General features: G+C 41.0%; 1 protein-coding gene across 1 annotated transcript; it reads left to right on the forward strand.

The window, feature by feature from the left end:
- Positions 1-323: 323 nt before the first annotated feature.
- Positions 324-6,064, forward strand: LOC145441189 (uncharacterized). Its single transcript, XM_080319005.1, has 3 exons — positions 324-477; positions 1,197-1,225; positions 5,746-6,064. Exons 1-3 carry the CDS (start codon positions 395-397, stop codon positions 5,946-5,948), a joined length of 315 nt encoding a protein of 104 aa, XP_080175131.1. The 5' UTR covers positions 324-394; the 3' UTR covers positions 5,949-6,064.
- Positions 6,065-14,275: the final 8,211 nt, after the last annotated feature.

Here is a 14,275-nt window from a genome sequence, read left to right on the forward strand (position 1 = left end):
ACATTGTACAACGGTTCGTTGTTACTCGAGAGTTTCAAAATAATGCTGTTCGGCTGTGATAGCAGTCTTGTCCTGCTTACGCTATGAAGCACATTATACTCAAGACCTCATGTCGACTCGCTTCACTGGAAGACTATCATACTCTACCTATACGATTTCACATTAAATATCTATACAAAATTGGCGTTGATAATGATAACGTCACGGATTTCACGACGCTATGCCTCAATTAGTACGAATTTTATCTATGCGTTTAAGTCGTTCTATGTTTCCAAGTGAGCCATTGCAGATTTTGGTTCTTTTTGCTCCACGTCGGACTGGATTCGTTATTGATCACTTTGATAACGCCAAGTATCGATTCACAGATTACGTTAGATCCATAGAACTCTTAAATATGGCAAGATCAACGCTGATACTGATGACTGTTTGTCTGATGGCTGTCTTGCTGTGTCATCACGGAGTCGAGTCCAGTTGCTCGTAAGTGTCGTTACATTATTTTTCCGTTAAGTTGACGTGATTCTACGCCTGGGAATGTAGGGTTGCTCCCGAAATTCAAAGTAGTCAGCGTTTCTAGGCAAGTGGAAGTAGAAGAAATGGCGAAATTCATACTCAAGTATCATTCAAATTCACAATTTACATGACACACTGGAAAGGAGAGGACGCAATGTATTATGTCCTTGATGTGTTTGTGCCGTATACACCGACTCACGTTCTATGCATATGCATACCATGAGGGCATGATGTGCATATACCGCTGGACAAGGAAAGTATAGATGTAGTCTTGTAAGGCTTGCACAACCCCACCATGCTACCCCGGTAATGCTTTGCGCCAAGAGGGAAAGTCATGGATACCAGTGTTACTGATCAGGTCTTTGGTCTGACCCGGACGGTGATTAAACCCAAGACCTATACTGACCAAGAAGCCGGACGCTTCACCATTACGCTATCTCGTAGGTTGAAGTAGTTGAATTACATTGTTATTGACCAAGTCTGCTTGAGATTGGACAGTGTTTTCAGTCTGAAATGTATTTGCCGACTGTCCGTGTTAATACCAACGTTCTCGCCTAATAAATCATAGAAATATTAAGAATACGATAAGCTTACCCACGCTGCCTATATTTCACGTAAAGACGAAATGAACAACAGTAGAGCCATTCGCCGTCCAATCCAAATTTAACCCGAGCTTATTTTTTCAGGCATTTCGATTGTATATTTCAAGGAAGAAGTGAGTGACTCTCTACAATCTTCGAACTTAATGTTATAGGCGTTTAAAAACTAATATAGATGTTTGTGCCTGGAATTGTGTACCAGAAATTGCAGTGGGACTTGATATGCACCCCGAATTATTTAGCGAATATAGCGAATATTTAATATTTCATTTCCACCAGAAAGCGTTGGTGACTTCATACTTTCGCCGCGCGGTACTCATGTGACGTTCTGGACGTAAGGGTATTCCCATCTCCCCGTTTCCACTATCTCCATCCTCTAAGTCGTATTTAGAGGAGTGCCTTCTAGGTGGAGGAGATAGAATTTCGTACGTAATAAGATACATTCTAACATCAGTCAAAAGCATTGCTGGTTAGGAAAATACCGAGTTGTAAACATATGTCAGCGGTTCTTTACGGCTTCCAAATATTCATTCGTTACCATTTATCATCATAATGCGGATTTAAACGTCGCGAAGGAATCATTCACTGTGTTTGCATTGGTTTTATGTCTGCTGTAAGATGGATAAAATTCCCGTGTCTCACTGACGCACATATAATACCGTAGACCAAACATATATATTGGCTATGTTAAGAGTAGGCATATAAGAGTCGTGTGCACCTTTCAATACATGACAGTAAACACATTGTCACGTTTTATAGTCGTAGAATCGATGTTTTTTTAGTGCGTTGGGAAATGTTCTTTCGACAACAATAACCACGTCCTAATATTATATACGACAATTTTGGAAAATCTATAACTTGGACGACCATGGACGAAGCAAATTGTCACAGGATCTTAGGAACTTATAACAAGTCGTTGGAAGATGGTAAAATATCCGAAGTCACGTTTCCGACCCTAATGGCCCATCATTCGCATCCCGTATTGTCGGACTTCAAAGGGACTTTTCACCGTCCTTTGTGGTTTTGCAGAACGGAACGCAAATATCATTGACGGAGGGGTCGCATCATGCATAGCCATCCCTGACACTGCACAGAATATCATCTTATGATCACGCCATATTCCATTCCCTGGTCAATCACCCGTCCGTGTAATTATAGCGCAACTAGGCCTAATCTACTTGAATATTACGGTAAATTGGGCGTACTATTTTGCTTCCACCTATGGCAAGCAAGTCGCTTTGTCATTCACAACCGGAATAGCGTGATACTTGAATCACATCTTTGAAGTATCAGTGTAATACATGACGATACAAAATTTACCTTGCGTTGATTTGTATCTTTTGCTACAGCCTTGATGCAGCTAGTAATTTTGATCACGTGGTTGTTGCGACTCTAGAAATTGTCCATGACTTCGATACGTTTACAGTTGTAGAGAATATCTATACCAGTTGTGTCAAACTCAACTTGTGTCGTGGGCCAGATTCAAACCTTCCGATCGCTTGCGGGTCGCACCAGTAAAATGATTCCAAAATATTGCCTCAAAACTCATGCCATTGTTTCAATTTGAATACTTTATTATCAAGCCTATCACTTAATATAGTAGGCATGTATCACATTATATAACGGATTACAGGGGTCCTATTCTAGCTACACTTTTATTTGGAAGCAATGGAATATGGTGAATACGATGACAAGGGGGTTTAATACAGTTATAAATGGCTAAAACTGAGGCTCTTACGGTGATATAAATTGTTAAATTTCGATGCACCCTTTGATTTAGTCGTATACTGGCGTCAGCCCTGCGTGTGCGTTTTGAGTAATACAAGAGTTGCCCCATATATTTGAATTGTATTTCCGCATAAATATATTAAATTCTTCATGTAACCTGCATATAAAGATTTCGCAATGGCGCTTTCGATTCTGTGAATAACTAGTTTAGGGGATCTTTTTCCATAAAACTCTAAGCGCTGCATGGACTTTTTTGCCTTCTCCAAATTGGGTATCAACGTCAACGACTTGCTCCTAGTGGTGACTAAAGTGAAATCACAACACCACTGTCGGATGGTTATGGTCTATCAACATAAACATAGCCTAATTTACATTTGCTGTCGTGAGGAATTATTGAACGGAAGTAGTTCTTACTAAAAGTACCATTACTAGCTGTTAGGAATATGCTAGATCAGGGGTCACCAACACGCGGCCCGCGAGGTCATATTTTGCGGCCCGCGGCCCGATTTGGAGAAATTTCGGAAGAACGCTCAGCGAACCATTTCGAAATGCCGAAATTGATTTCAGTTTAAAAATATTGTTGTTGTTGTTCAAAGTAAGCCATTCTACTGCGCCCAATATCACTATTCCGTCGGTTCGGCATGGTAATATCATTCTATGGAGGAATAATTTGCTGATATGAATGCGCATATTGCCTTGGCGTGAAATGGCCAACCACTGCCAAGACCGGGAGGCTTGATAAACGACATCGGGCTCTACAAGAGACCATGCTTTACAAGTAGATAGTGTTCCAGCAAATAGGCTACCTTGTCTACAACTAACCCCAATATCGCTTCTTTATTCCTGGGGCGGCCAATCTACGGCAGTAGAAGAAAAATTATGCGGGCGTCGACACTCAATTCAATTAGGACGTGTTCGCGGCTATCAATATTATGCTAATTGAATTTACGAATTGACTCCCTAATTAATGAAAGGCTTGAATTATTCTTGAAATTTTCTTCGCGAGTTGATTTTTGATATTAATATAGCAGTGTCCATTGTAATCTGAGTCCCACAGTACAGATGCGAACAGCAGAGAAAAATTATGCGCCCCCTAAAGAAATACCAATTTTTAATCGTGTTCTCCTCATCCCGAATTAATTTTCTTTCTGGTAGGCCTGCGTTTGGGCGAATCCAATATATTTCCACTATAACGACAATTCTAATGGGAGGCCAAGAAATAACTGCATGCAACATAAGAGACTAATGAGGATTGGCCCACCCAAAGATGCACCACAGCATTAATAATAATAAATAATAATAAATAGGTTTTGGAAGACACCCCCTGCATAAACTCTACCGGTGAATCTGACCAAATGGGCCGAGAAAGGATGAATTTTTGATATTAATATGTGAAACAATACCAATAATACAATGAAGAAATCCACTCATGAACATGAAAATTTTTTCGCGCTTCGCGCAACTACAGTATCCGAATCCCTGTTGCTCATCTTCACTACATATTCACGATCTCGGTGCCCATAGTAAGCCGGTATGAGTAAATAGATTTGTCAGGAGTGTACCAGCAATGGACATGGTGAGTTTAACGTAGATATTTGGCCCCAGCTTCTCTATTACTATGCACCGGAATGCGGCCGCGGGCTACATGAATAATCGAAACGCGGCCGTGAATACCAAAAAGGTTGGCCACCCCTGTTTTGGTTGCTACAGAATGTCGTCAGGTATCGTGCGCAGCTCATTGTTCAAAATATAATGAAATTGATGAGCATGATATTTTTTTTGTATTTGTGTTTTTTCAATAAAATATTATTCATTTTGTGGTGACTATGCCCATCGCCCATGTAAGAGAACACAGCATTGTACTTACGTAGAGTTATCACACATGATTGATAAGTTGCGTTGGCTATGTTAATCTCGATATTGAAGTCATGCGGCTCGCGGCCTCTAGGAATTTTGAAAAGTGGCCCGCGACCCATTTTGAGTTGGCGACCCCTGTGCTAGATAATATATTCATGTTTTAATTTCCTCAAATTGCTTCGCGGCCTGTATGAAACCGTCAGGCGAGCCGGATGCGGCCCGCAGGCCATATGTTTGACAACCGCGACACCACCTATTGCAAGTGGGAAATATACATGCTCGCATACCAAAGACCAAATAAGCATGGACTGGACGTTATCTACATCCTTACCATTGGTCGTAACCACGAAATGGGGCGAGAGCGACATCTTGCGACATTATTATTATCGTTGCCATGAAAGTCGTTGTAAAGTCGTCACTCGTCATCACAAGGGCTCGCCAAAACCAAGTACCTGACTGATTTTATTCCGAATCGTTATGCTTCAAGTCGATCATTCGCTTCTTATCACTAATCTTGACGTCATGATATCACAATTGACCTGGAACGTTCAATTATGCACCATTTATTCGACCACAAGGAAAATAATATCAATTTGTTGGTAGCCTATTTAATAAACAGAAACTAGGTGCTTGTAGCCGGTTGGTCTTTTGCACCACGGTGAACGATTGCGTACCAAAAAATGCACCCCGATCAATAGTAAGAAAATGAATAATGCCAAATACACACGTAAAACATACCTATTTCGTAGCACTGAGGATATATCAACTGTTAACTGCGTAGCATTATGCTATGAGTTTTGGATTCTGTGATGCAACCGAACTAAGTTGGTGGGTACGAAGGTATCAAAACTATGCGTGATCAAGAAAGGCCTGCTCGAAAGAATGGTTCCCGCCAACCGACTCGATTCATTTCTCGGTTGGAACTAGAGAATACCTCGATTCCTTGTGAGACCCCCCTATATAATTATCACACGCACCACAGCCAAATTCCCGCGCGAGCTGTTATCAATAGACGAATGCTTGGTTTGAAACGACTGTTTTCTTTTCGCAGATTTCATCGGCCGACCACGGAATCCGCCAAAATATAAACCACAAAATGAAAAGAAGTCGGATTGGGATGAAGAAGTCATTGCTGCTCTTGCGGATGACAACATGCCTATTTACAAGCAGGATGAATTCTTAGCGCCATGGCAGTCGGGAATAACAAATCCGAAATTCAAAAGTTACCAAAACGATTACCGGAATATCGATTGAATTTAAAAGCCTTAATGTCTTTCTTCTAATCTGCATCTTCTCCCGACCGGACGTGTTTGTTCGTATGTGTTGAGCTGGAATCGTTGTGAAATATATATGCTGGTTTGTGCCGATGACACCGCCTTGTTAGTCGCGTACAATGGTGGAGATTTCAGGTTAGATCTGTATTTAGCAATGTTGGGATCAAGTCACTACGTTCGAGTCACGAGTCATCTCGTCATTGGACGTTTAGACTCGAGTCCAGCAGTCAAGTCACTCGATTTTCGAAGGTGACTCGAGTGAAGTCAAGTCACTCGATTTTTGATGGTGACTCGAGTCAAGTTCAGTCAAGTCAAGTCCCGGGTCAAGTCACAATTAAAGTCAAATTGATTTTTTTAAGTAAGAGGGATGATCAAAATTCGTTACATTTTGCTAGCTGTGTTACAGGCAGGGATGCAACCAAGTCACAAGGTTGCGAGTCACGAGTCAAACTCCCTTTTATAGTTTTTACTCGAGTCAGGTCGAGTCATTTTCAATTCACCACCAAGTCAAGTCCGAATCCAAGTCACGGAGTAGAGTGTCGAGTGCGAGTCATAGTGTTTTGACTAGAGTCCGAGTCCAAGTCATTGTGTTGACCGTTCAGTTCCGGTTAATGTCATGTAAAACGCACTTTATACAACTCTGCTACGGGATATCGAATGCTTTCCATTCATAATATTCTAATTTTTCTCATTTTAAACAATTTCTGGTAGCATTTACAAGTACCAGTACTGATAGACGAAATAATAATAGTGTCATAACTCTACTATTCTTCGAAATTACATTGAAATGCCTGTTTTGGTAGACCCAGTCTCGAGTCATATGACTTGTTCCGAGTCATGCGCAATGACTTGAGTACAAGTCGAGTCAATACACAAATTGACTCGAGTCGAGTCGAGTCATTTTTCATTTTTAAGAAAATGACTCAAGTTAATGCGAGTCACCAAAATCGCGACTCGAGTCATTACAACCCTGGTTAAAGGCATATTAACTTGCCATTTATCTAAAATCATATAACGAATATAAAGTTAACTAAATATGCAAAAAGGTGTTTGTTGTCACGCACACGTAGCACTGCTAATAAAATAGGTGATTAACTGTATGCTAAGTCTGTTATTATCAGCCATAATAGAGGATCGAATACGAAGCCTAGAGAAGTTGAAACAAATTAATATGGTCTAATACACTGCCTATCTACATATCCGTGAGAATATAGACGCATACACTATATTTGTTCGATTTAAATCGTACAAGAGGGTTGGTAAAGGTGAGCACTGAATCGACTAAGAAACAGAGATACGTTGCTATCAGACTAATCTACTACTGCTAAGGTAACGTAAACTGTAATTATTTTGTTTTCGGTCAATTTATTTGTGATGTAACAATGGAGGATCAGTGAAACTTACAAACAGTGAATGACTGGTTCCTCTCACAAGTGACACCTGCGTATCGCGAACAATCCGAAAGTACATACGATACAGTGATCCAATCGACACCGTTTACTTGATGACTTGAATTTTGCTCCGAATCACGAGTCAACCCCATTTCTGAAGCGCCGTGTCAAGTCAAGTCAAGTCATACGAAGAAGTTGACTCGAGTCATCCCCACACTGGCGTTTAGACGATGATAAACATTTTTGATGCTCGCAGTTTGAGCCTTATGGATATCAGAATTAGGAGAGGATAGCGATGTCGCCGATACAATATATTCTAGAAGAAATAGTCAAAATTTTCTGCCGATATCAAAATGTCACATATTACAACTAGACCTTTTAATTAATTAGTTGCGGTGATTTGAAACTGATGTCTTATATAATCTTCATATTCATGCAGCAAAACTCCAGCTGAGTGCAAAAATATAGCAGCCTACATACAATTCCAAATACATGTAGTTAAGGACACAATATTCACAGCGTTTTCACCTATAAGTGAACTTTTATTGTATTGTGTATGGTGCTCATAAACCAGTCCAGTCGCACTGATGACCATGACCATATCACTTTCAAACAATTGTGAGGTTGACGACCGGAGTTGCCCCATCCCGATATTTTCATGAAGACACATATCCCGAAATATCGGTCGGAATCTAGTTACTGCCGCACCGATTCCAAAATATATGATTTCGCCGTTGACGTTCAATGTACTTGGTCATTTATTATAGGGTTTATTACTCCATAGAGCTGTGGCAACTGTAAGTATGGTGCAAACCCCTTAAAGGCTCTGTTGAACGAGAACCTTTTGAAAGGATCTATCTATGACTCAGGGGCGGGCAACATATATATTTAGTTTTTCATATTATATTGATCACTCAGGACCCCTTTTGAATTGGTATCGTAAATATTGTGACCTGTGTGAATGCTAGTAATTTTGCAGGCATAGTGAATCGACTATAGAGAATAAATATCACAGAAGTACTCGGTTATGTAGCGGGTAGAAATTTGGTCTCCAACATCGTTTTCAATTCGGATGTGAATCTTGCTCTTTGATTGCTAAAGAGTCGATTCTGCATGTTTTGTGACTTCTGCTTCACCATAAAGACCAAAGTCAATCGTTTTCTAAGGTTAATTCGAGTCTATAAATATTCAGTTACCATATTCAGTTACCATATTCAGTTACCATATTCGGTTGCCATATTAAGTTACCATACTCCATGTCTAAGCCAAAAGATTTTGGTTTGCATTGGCCAAAATACCCGGAGGTGGTCGGTAACGAAGTACTCGAGTAGTTTTCGTCTAGTGGTTTTCCTCAAGTAGTGGTTCATAACCTTGCCTCCAGCGCCGACATTTTTGGTCGCGCTACGCCTTTGCCACATATGTTTTCATAAATGTAGTGGGTTATTATAATTCATGTAAAATGAATTGTGCATACTTTGAGATCACCAATTTCCCGTCAAAACACTGCTGTTACGCTTGCTAGGGTTAGTCTCAACAAAATGTTTCGAACTAGGTATTATATCCTGCAGCGCACATCGTGTGGATATCGAAGGAGGAGAATCTGTATGTCACTTTTGAGAGTGAGAGCCATGCACATAAAATATGCTTTGAAGCTTTGTGCACGAAATGAATACCTAAATATAGACGTAGGCCTACTTGTATTTGAGAGCTACAAAATTAAATAGTCAGAATATTTCGCCAGCGTATCATAAAGGATGATACTATCTAGTGTAGTGATCCAGATCCTCACATGAACGTTATATAATGTGAATTGCTTTGTTTGGAGTACATTCATGTTAAAATTAATAACTGGGTACAGTACTAAATTCTATGTTAGCAGATATATGCAGCCCATTCTCAGTTGACTTAGTCACACAAAGCACTAAAACAAAATCCAACCCCTGTAATTTCCCCGTATTGCCAATCGCAGATGTGAACTCGGGATGGTTCGAACCACAGGGTATGAGACCGCACCCGGTTGTTGTTATATTAGCCTTGATTTAATCCTGAATATACCACATACAATTACTATATGGTTTATTATAGTCGAGTGTTCCTCGAGCGCGATTACAGCGCGAAACATTTCCAATACCAAAGTCCCGAAAAAACCGACTGGACTTTGACCACATACCAAGACTGAAACTGCTGCAACCCAAACTCCCAATCGGAGGGGGATGGATGTGCTCGAAGGGTGGCCTAAATTATTCTGGTGAATGAACATAAATTACACATCATGTTTTGACGACTCCCCCACGAAAAGTACGCACAACTATAGAAATAGAAATAGACATTTGGCGTCGGCCATTACCACGAAGAACTTCCGGTCAATATGGGACTCCGACAAGTGTGCCAAAAAATCGTCAGCGAGAAAACCTTAGCCGAAGAGGATTGCCCTTATGTTGACCGTAAACGTCGATGTATACAAGTCTAGTTGTCCAGAGGTGCTTAAATCGCTCGTGCCGAATTATCATGTCGTCGCAATCTGCACCCCACAGGACAAATAACATCCACCAGAGAAAAATTATTTACCAGTGAAGAAATACCAATTTTGAATCGTGTGATTACTTTAGTTTAATACGTTTATGCGTTTCAATATCTTTTGACTATATAGCGGACAAGAGGTAACAAAATAACAACATGTGACGAAGTAATTGTACGGACAAGTAAACCTGAGTAATTTTAATCATTAATTACGTGGCCTTCATTTTCCAAAACAGCAGCTCACTGACCGCACCTGGTAAATCTGATTACGTGGGCTGAGAGGATATAAAGTTTATAGCGACATATATATGCTATTACCACCTATATTCATTCATGCATTATAGAATATTTTGGCGCCTACGGTGACCAGGCCGCACGAACTTTGCTGATCATCGAAATCGCGCGACGGGGTTCTTGGGGGCGAAACCCCCAGACGTTTGGATTCTCACGCTATCGGTGCCAGACTATTTCGCGCATCCCAGACGTAGTCTAGACGTGATACTTATTGCAGTGTGAAACCTCCCTGATACTGCTGATACTTGAATGATACAGCTGATACAGTCGATGCATCGGATACTTGAGAGATGCAGCTGATACATCTGATACAACTGATACAGCAGTATATCTACATATACAGGGCCTTTTTAGAGGGTGGACTATATAGAATATTTGGGTAGTGGGGAATGAAGACTCGGAGTAAACCTGAAGTGGGGAATGAAGACAAAAAGGTTGGTAACCACTGCCCTAAATGGTATTCCCTTTGATGGTACGAGACGGTCGTTTCGGAGTTAGGTCAGACTTATCAGTTACCCGATTTTGATATGATATCAAAAATATTTCAAGTTACATTCGGAACGAACCAGCTATATAGATATCTTGGTACATATCAGTTTCATTCTTTTTCTTGAGCCATTGTTTCCGTCTAGTGTACGCAATGACAGCCAATGATTATTCCCATATATGTGGTGGATTGACATGATTATCTTAGATAGAGAGTTCTTATGCCTACCATACCGTCCAGTATAGTCGCCATTGTCTCAGACAATTTTACAATAGCCTTGGTATTACCGATGACTATATGACTTGAAACTATAGGTTTTATTGCACCAACTTGACTCCTTCGGTCGTGAAATGCCTTAAAATCAATAAAAGAAGGCATACCGTTCATTCATCGGAAATTAAAGTAATGTTAGCATATTGCTTTCAATTAAATAATTAAACAAAAGGGCATAATAAAACAGGAAACAAAAGAATATCAAGATAATCCGTTTTGGGCCCTTGTTAAGCGCCTCCAGCGTGGGCGGTCGTGGGCGTCTTCGAGCGAAAGCCCGCGTTGCGCTAGTTTGGTCTCTATTGTCTAGCGCCATGTGGGTCTATTCCAGCCACCTCTGCGCCATGGCTCCGTCAGAATGTGGTTGATGATGGCGGCGGCTGGTTGATCGTCTTGATGCCGCACTAGGTGACCGATTAGGCGGAAGCGTCGTTCAGCAGCCAGCAAACGACATGGGACCGTTTTTGTATGTTTGCGCAGAGCATTGGGGGATATGTGCTCCGGGAGGTGGATGCCGATTGCGTAGCGGAGGATTGCATCGTAGTTGGCGTTACGTGTCTTAGCCAGCTTTTTTGTCAGCGTGAGTGCTTCTATTCCGTAGAGAAGAATCTGCTCGACAGTGGCACGGAAAATGCGGGTCTCGAGCTGGAGTGAGGCACTTGAGTGGAAGAGGCAATGTAGCCGTCTTGCTGCGCCCCAGGCATTTGCTCGCCTCGCCTTTAGTGCTTTTCCAGAGTCCGCGACGTCAACACCGAGGTATATAAAACTCTTGACATTCTTGAGCCTGACTTCTTCCAGTTGAATTGGTCAGGGTTGTAACCAAGTCACAAGGCTCCGAGTCACAAGTCAATTTCACTTTTATAGTTTTGACTCGAGTCAAGTCGAGTCATTTGAATTCACCACCGAGTCAAGTCCGAGTTCAAGTCAGCGAGCAGAGGGTCGAGTCCGAGTCATGGAATTATGACTCGAGTCCGAGTCCAAGTCATTGTATAGACTGCTCAGCTCCAGTTAAAGTCTTGGTAAACCCACTTTTTATAACTCTGTTTGGTGATATCGAATGTTTCGCATTTATAATATACCAATTTTCCTCACTTTTAGCAGTTTCTGGTCGCATATTCAAGTACCAGTACCAACAGACGAAATCCCAAGTGTGTTGGCTTCGGAATTACAATGAAATGTCTGCCTTGGCCGTCTGAGTCTCGAGTAGGGCTGGGCAAAATCGAGTACCTGAGTGATTCGATTCTGAATCACGTATTATGCTTCGAGTCGAGTCGAGTATTCGAGCATCGTTCAATATGACGTCATAACAGAATGAAGTATATCAAAGTTCAGATATTAACTTTTATTCCAGAACAAAGAATATAATGCCTATTATCCATCAAATTAAAGAGACTTTGGTATTTTTCGACCATACCAATTTCATTGCACTTCGTGACAAGTTTATGAGATGATTATGACTTCTGAAATGTGTTATTTCATGTAACGTTGGTAGCTTCGTGCTATGTTTCGTATGCTTCGATGCGGCCAATCAGGGTTCTAAGCCTTCCACAGTGGAAAATAGTATCAAGACTATAATTCTCAGTGATTAATTAACTTTTAGTGACGAGGAGCGTGTAATTTCAGTACTCAAAAATATCGTCTTTTACTACTCGACTCGAATCAGTAAAATTAATACTCGATTCAGATTCGAGTACTCGAATCATTGTGCCCAGCCCTAGTCTCGAGTCAATGACTTGGTTCGAGTCATGCGCAATGACTCGAGTCCAAGTCGAGTCAATACACAGATTGACTGGAGTCGAGTCGAGTCATTTTCGTATTTTGAAAAAATGACTCGAATCAAGTCGAGTCATCAGAAAATCGTGACTCGAGTCGGACTCGAGTCGAGTCATGACTCGAGTCATTACAACCGTGGAATTGGTGTCGCGTTCTGCGACAGAGCTGGTATGACCAGAACCTCAGTCTTCTTGGCATTGATCTGGACGCCCATAAGAGCGGCGGCAGCCTCTAGTGCAGTGGTTCTCAACCTTTTTGGCTTCGCGGACCCCTTTTGACCGTCACGGACCCTCGCGGACCCCCTTAAGTTTTAGTTCAATTTTAGCTCTATTATGGTGCAACCTTCATCTGTCTTGTGCAAATATGAACTGTAGGCTTGTGATAAACAACAAAATCATGATTTTTCTTGAAAATAACATCATACTATTTATGTAGAAATTGGTAGACTTTTATTATTTCAAAGCTAATTTTGCTGCTGTATTTCTTGAAGTACATGGTCGTGTCTTGAAAATCCGCGTCCTCGTTTGATATGAATGAGGGCCGGAAACCATTTACGCAAATATAGATGGAGGCTAATGCAGTATTAACGCATAACGCTTTCGACGATACTTTTGGTGTAATCGCAACATTTATGGCACCAAAATGAAAAAAAAAAACATATATTTTATGAACATATAACGTCCAGCATTTAGCGCAGGGACGGGCAACATACGGACCGCGGGTCGGATCCCGCCCGCAACCCAGCATTTAGCGCAGAGACGGGCAACATACGGACCGCGGGTCGGATCCCGCCCGCAACGGCATTATGATCGGCCCGCAGAGAGTTCCTACCGTCAAAGTGAAAGCCTAATCTAATAGTATAGACACATTTTATGTGCCAAATGTTTTCCAACCTGAGAAGGACTGTCATGAAACGACTTGTTCTGTTCGGGTTTACAATTTATTTACGGGCAAACATTTTCGACCATGAACAATTGTACATTAACAAGACAAGGCTGCATACCAATATAACTGGTGATATAAATTAAATTTCAAGGTCGGAGCGTAATGCTTTGATAGCAACGAGACACTCCTTGCTCATAAAAAAAACAGCTTTGTAGATAGGACATCCACAATAATGCGCCAAATCTGATAGTCGAGCTTCAAAAGCAGCATCGTCCGATTTATGACGACTGTCAGCCGACAATATTCGGGTTCATTTCAATATGAATATACTATTCAATTGTATATTGAAGTTCTGTACCTCCAAGAAGCTGTTCATATAGTGGTTATGTCTATCGCAGGATAAAATGGATTTCGTGGCGAGGTTTTCATCCCTGCATTGGTACAAATTAGGTAAATACTTCGGAAATTTTTATTTCAAACGACTGTTCACTAATTTGATGGGACTGACAAATTCAAATCGAGTAGGTTTCGCAGACATTACGAAGTAACCCTGATTGACGTTACTATCTCCATATTTCTATTTTTCCACAAACCCCAACAAAACGTCCCTAAACAGCAATATATTTGTATCGGCAAGTTATTGGAAAATTGGCAATGAAAATGAATTTCCACACTACGATAGTTCAT

This window comes from Botryllus schlosseri, chromosome 1, assembly GCF_051294905.1.
Source record: "Botryllus schlosseri isolate E-star chromosome 1, Bs_hap1, whole genome shotgun sequence".
NCBI lineage: Eukaryota > Metazoa > Chordata > Ascidiacea > Stolidobranchia > Styelidae > Botryllus > Botryllus schlosseri.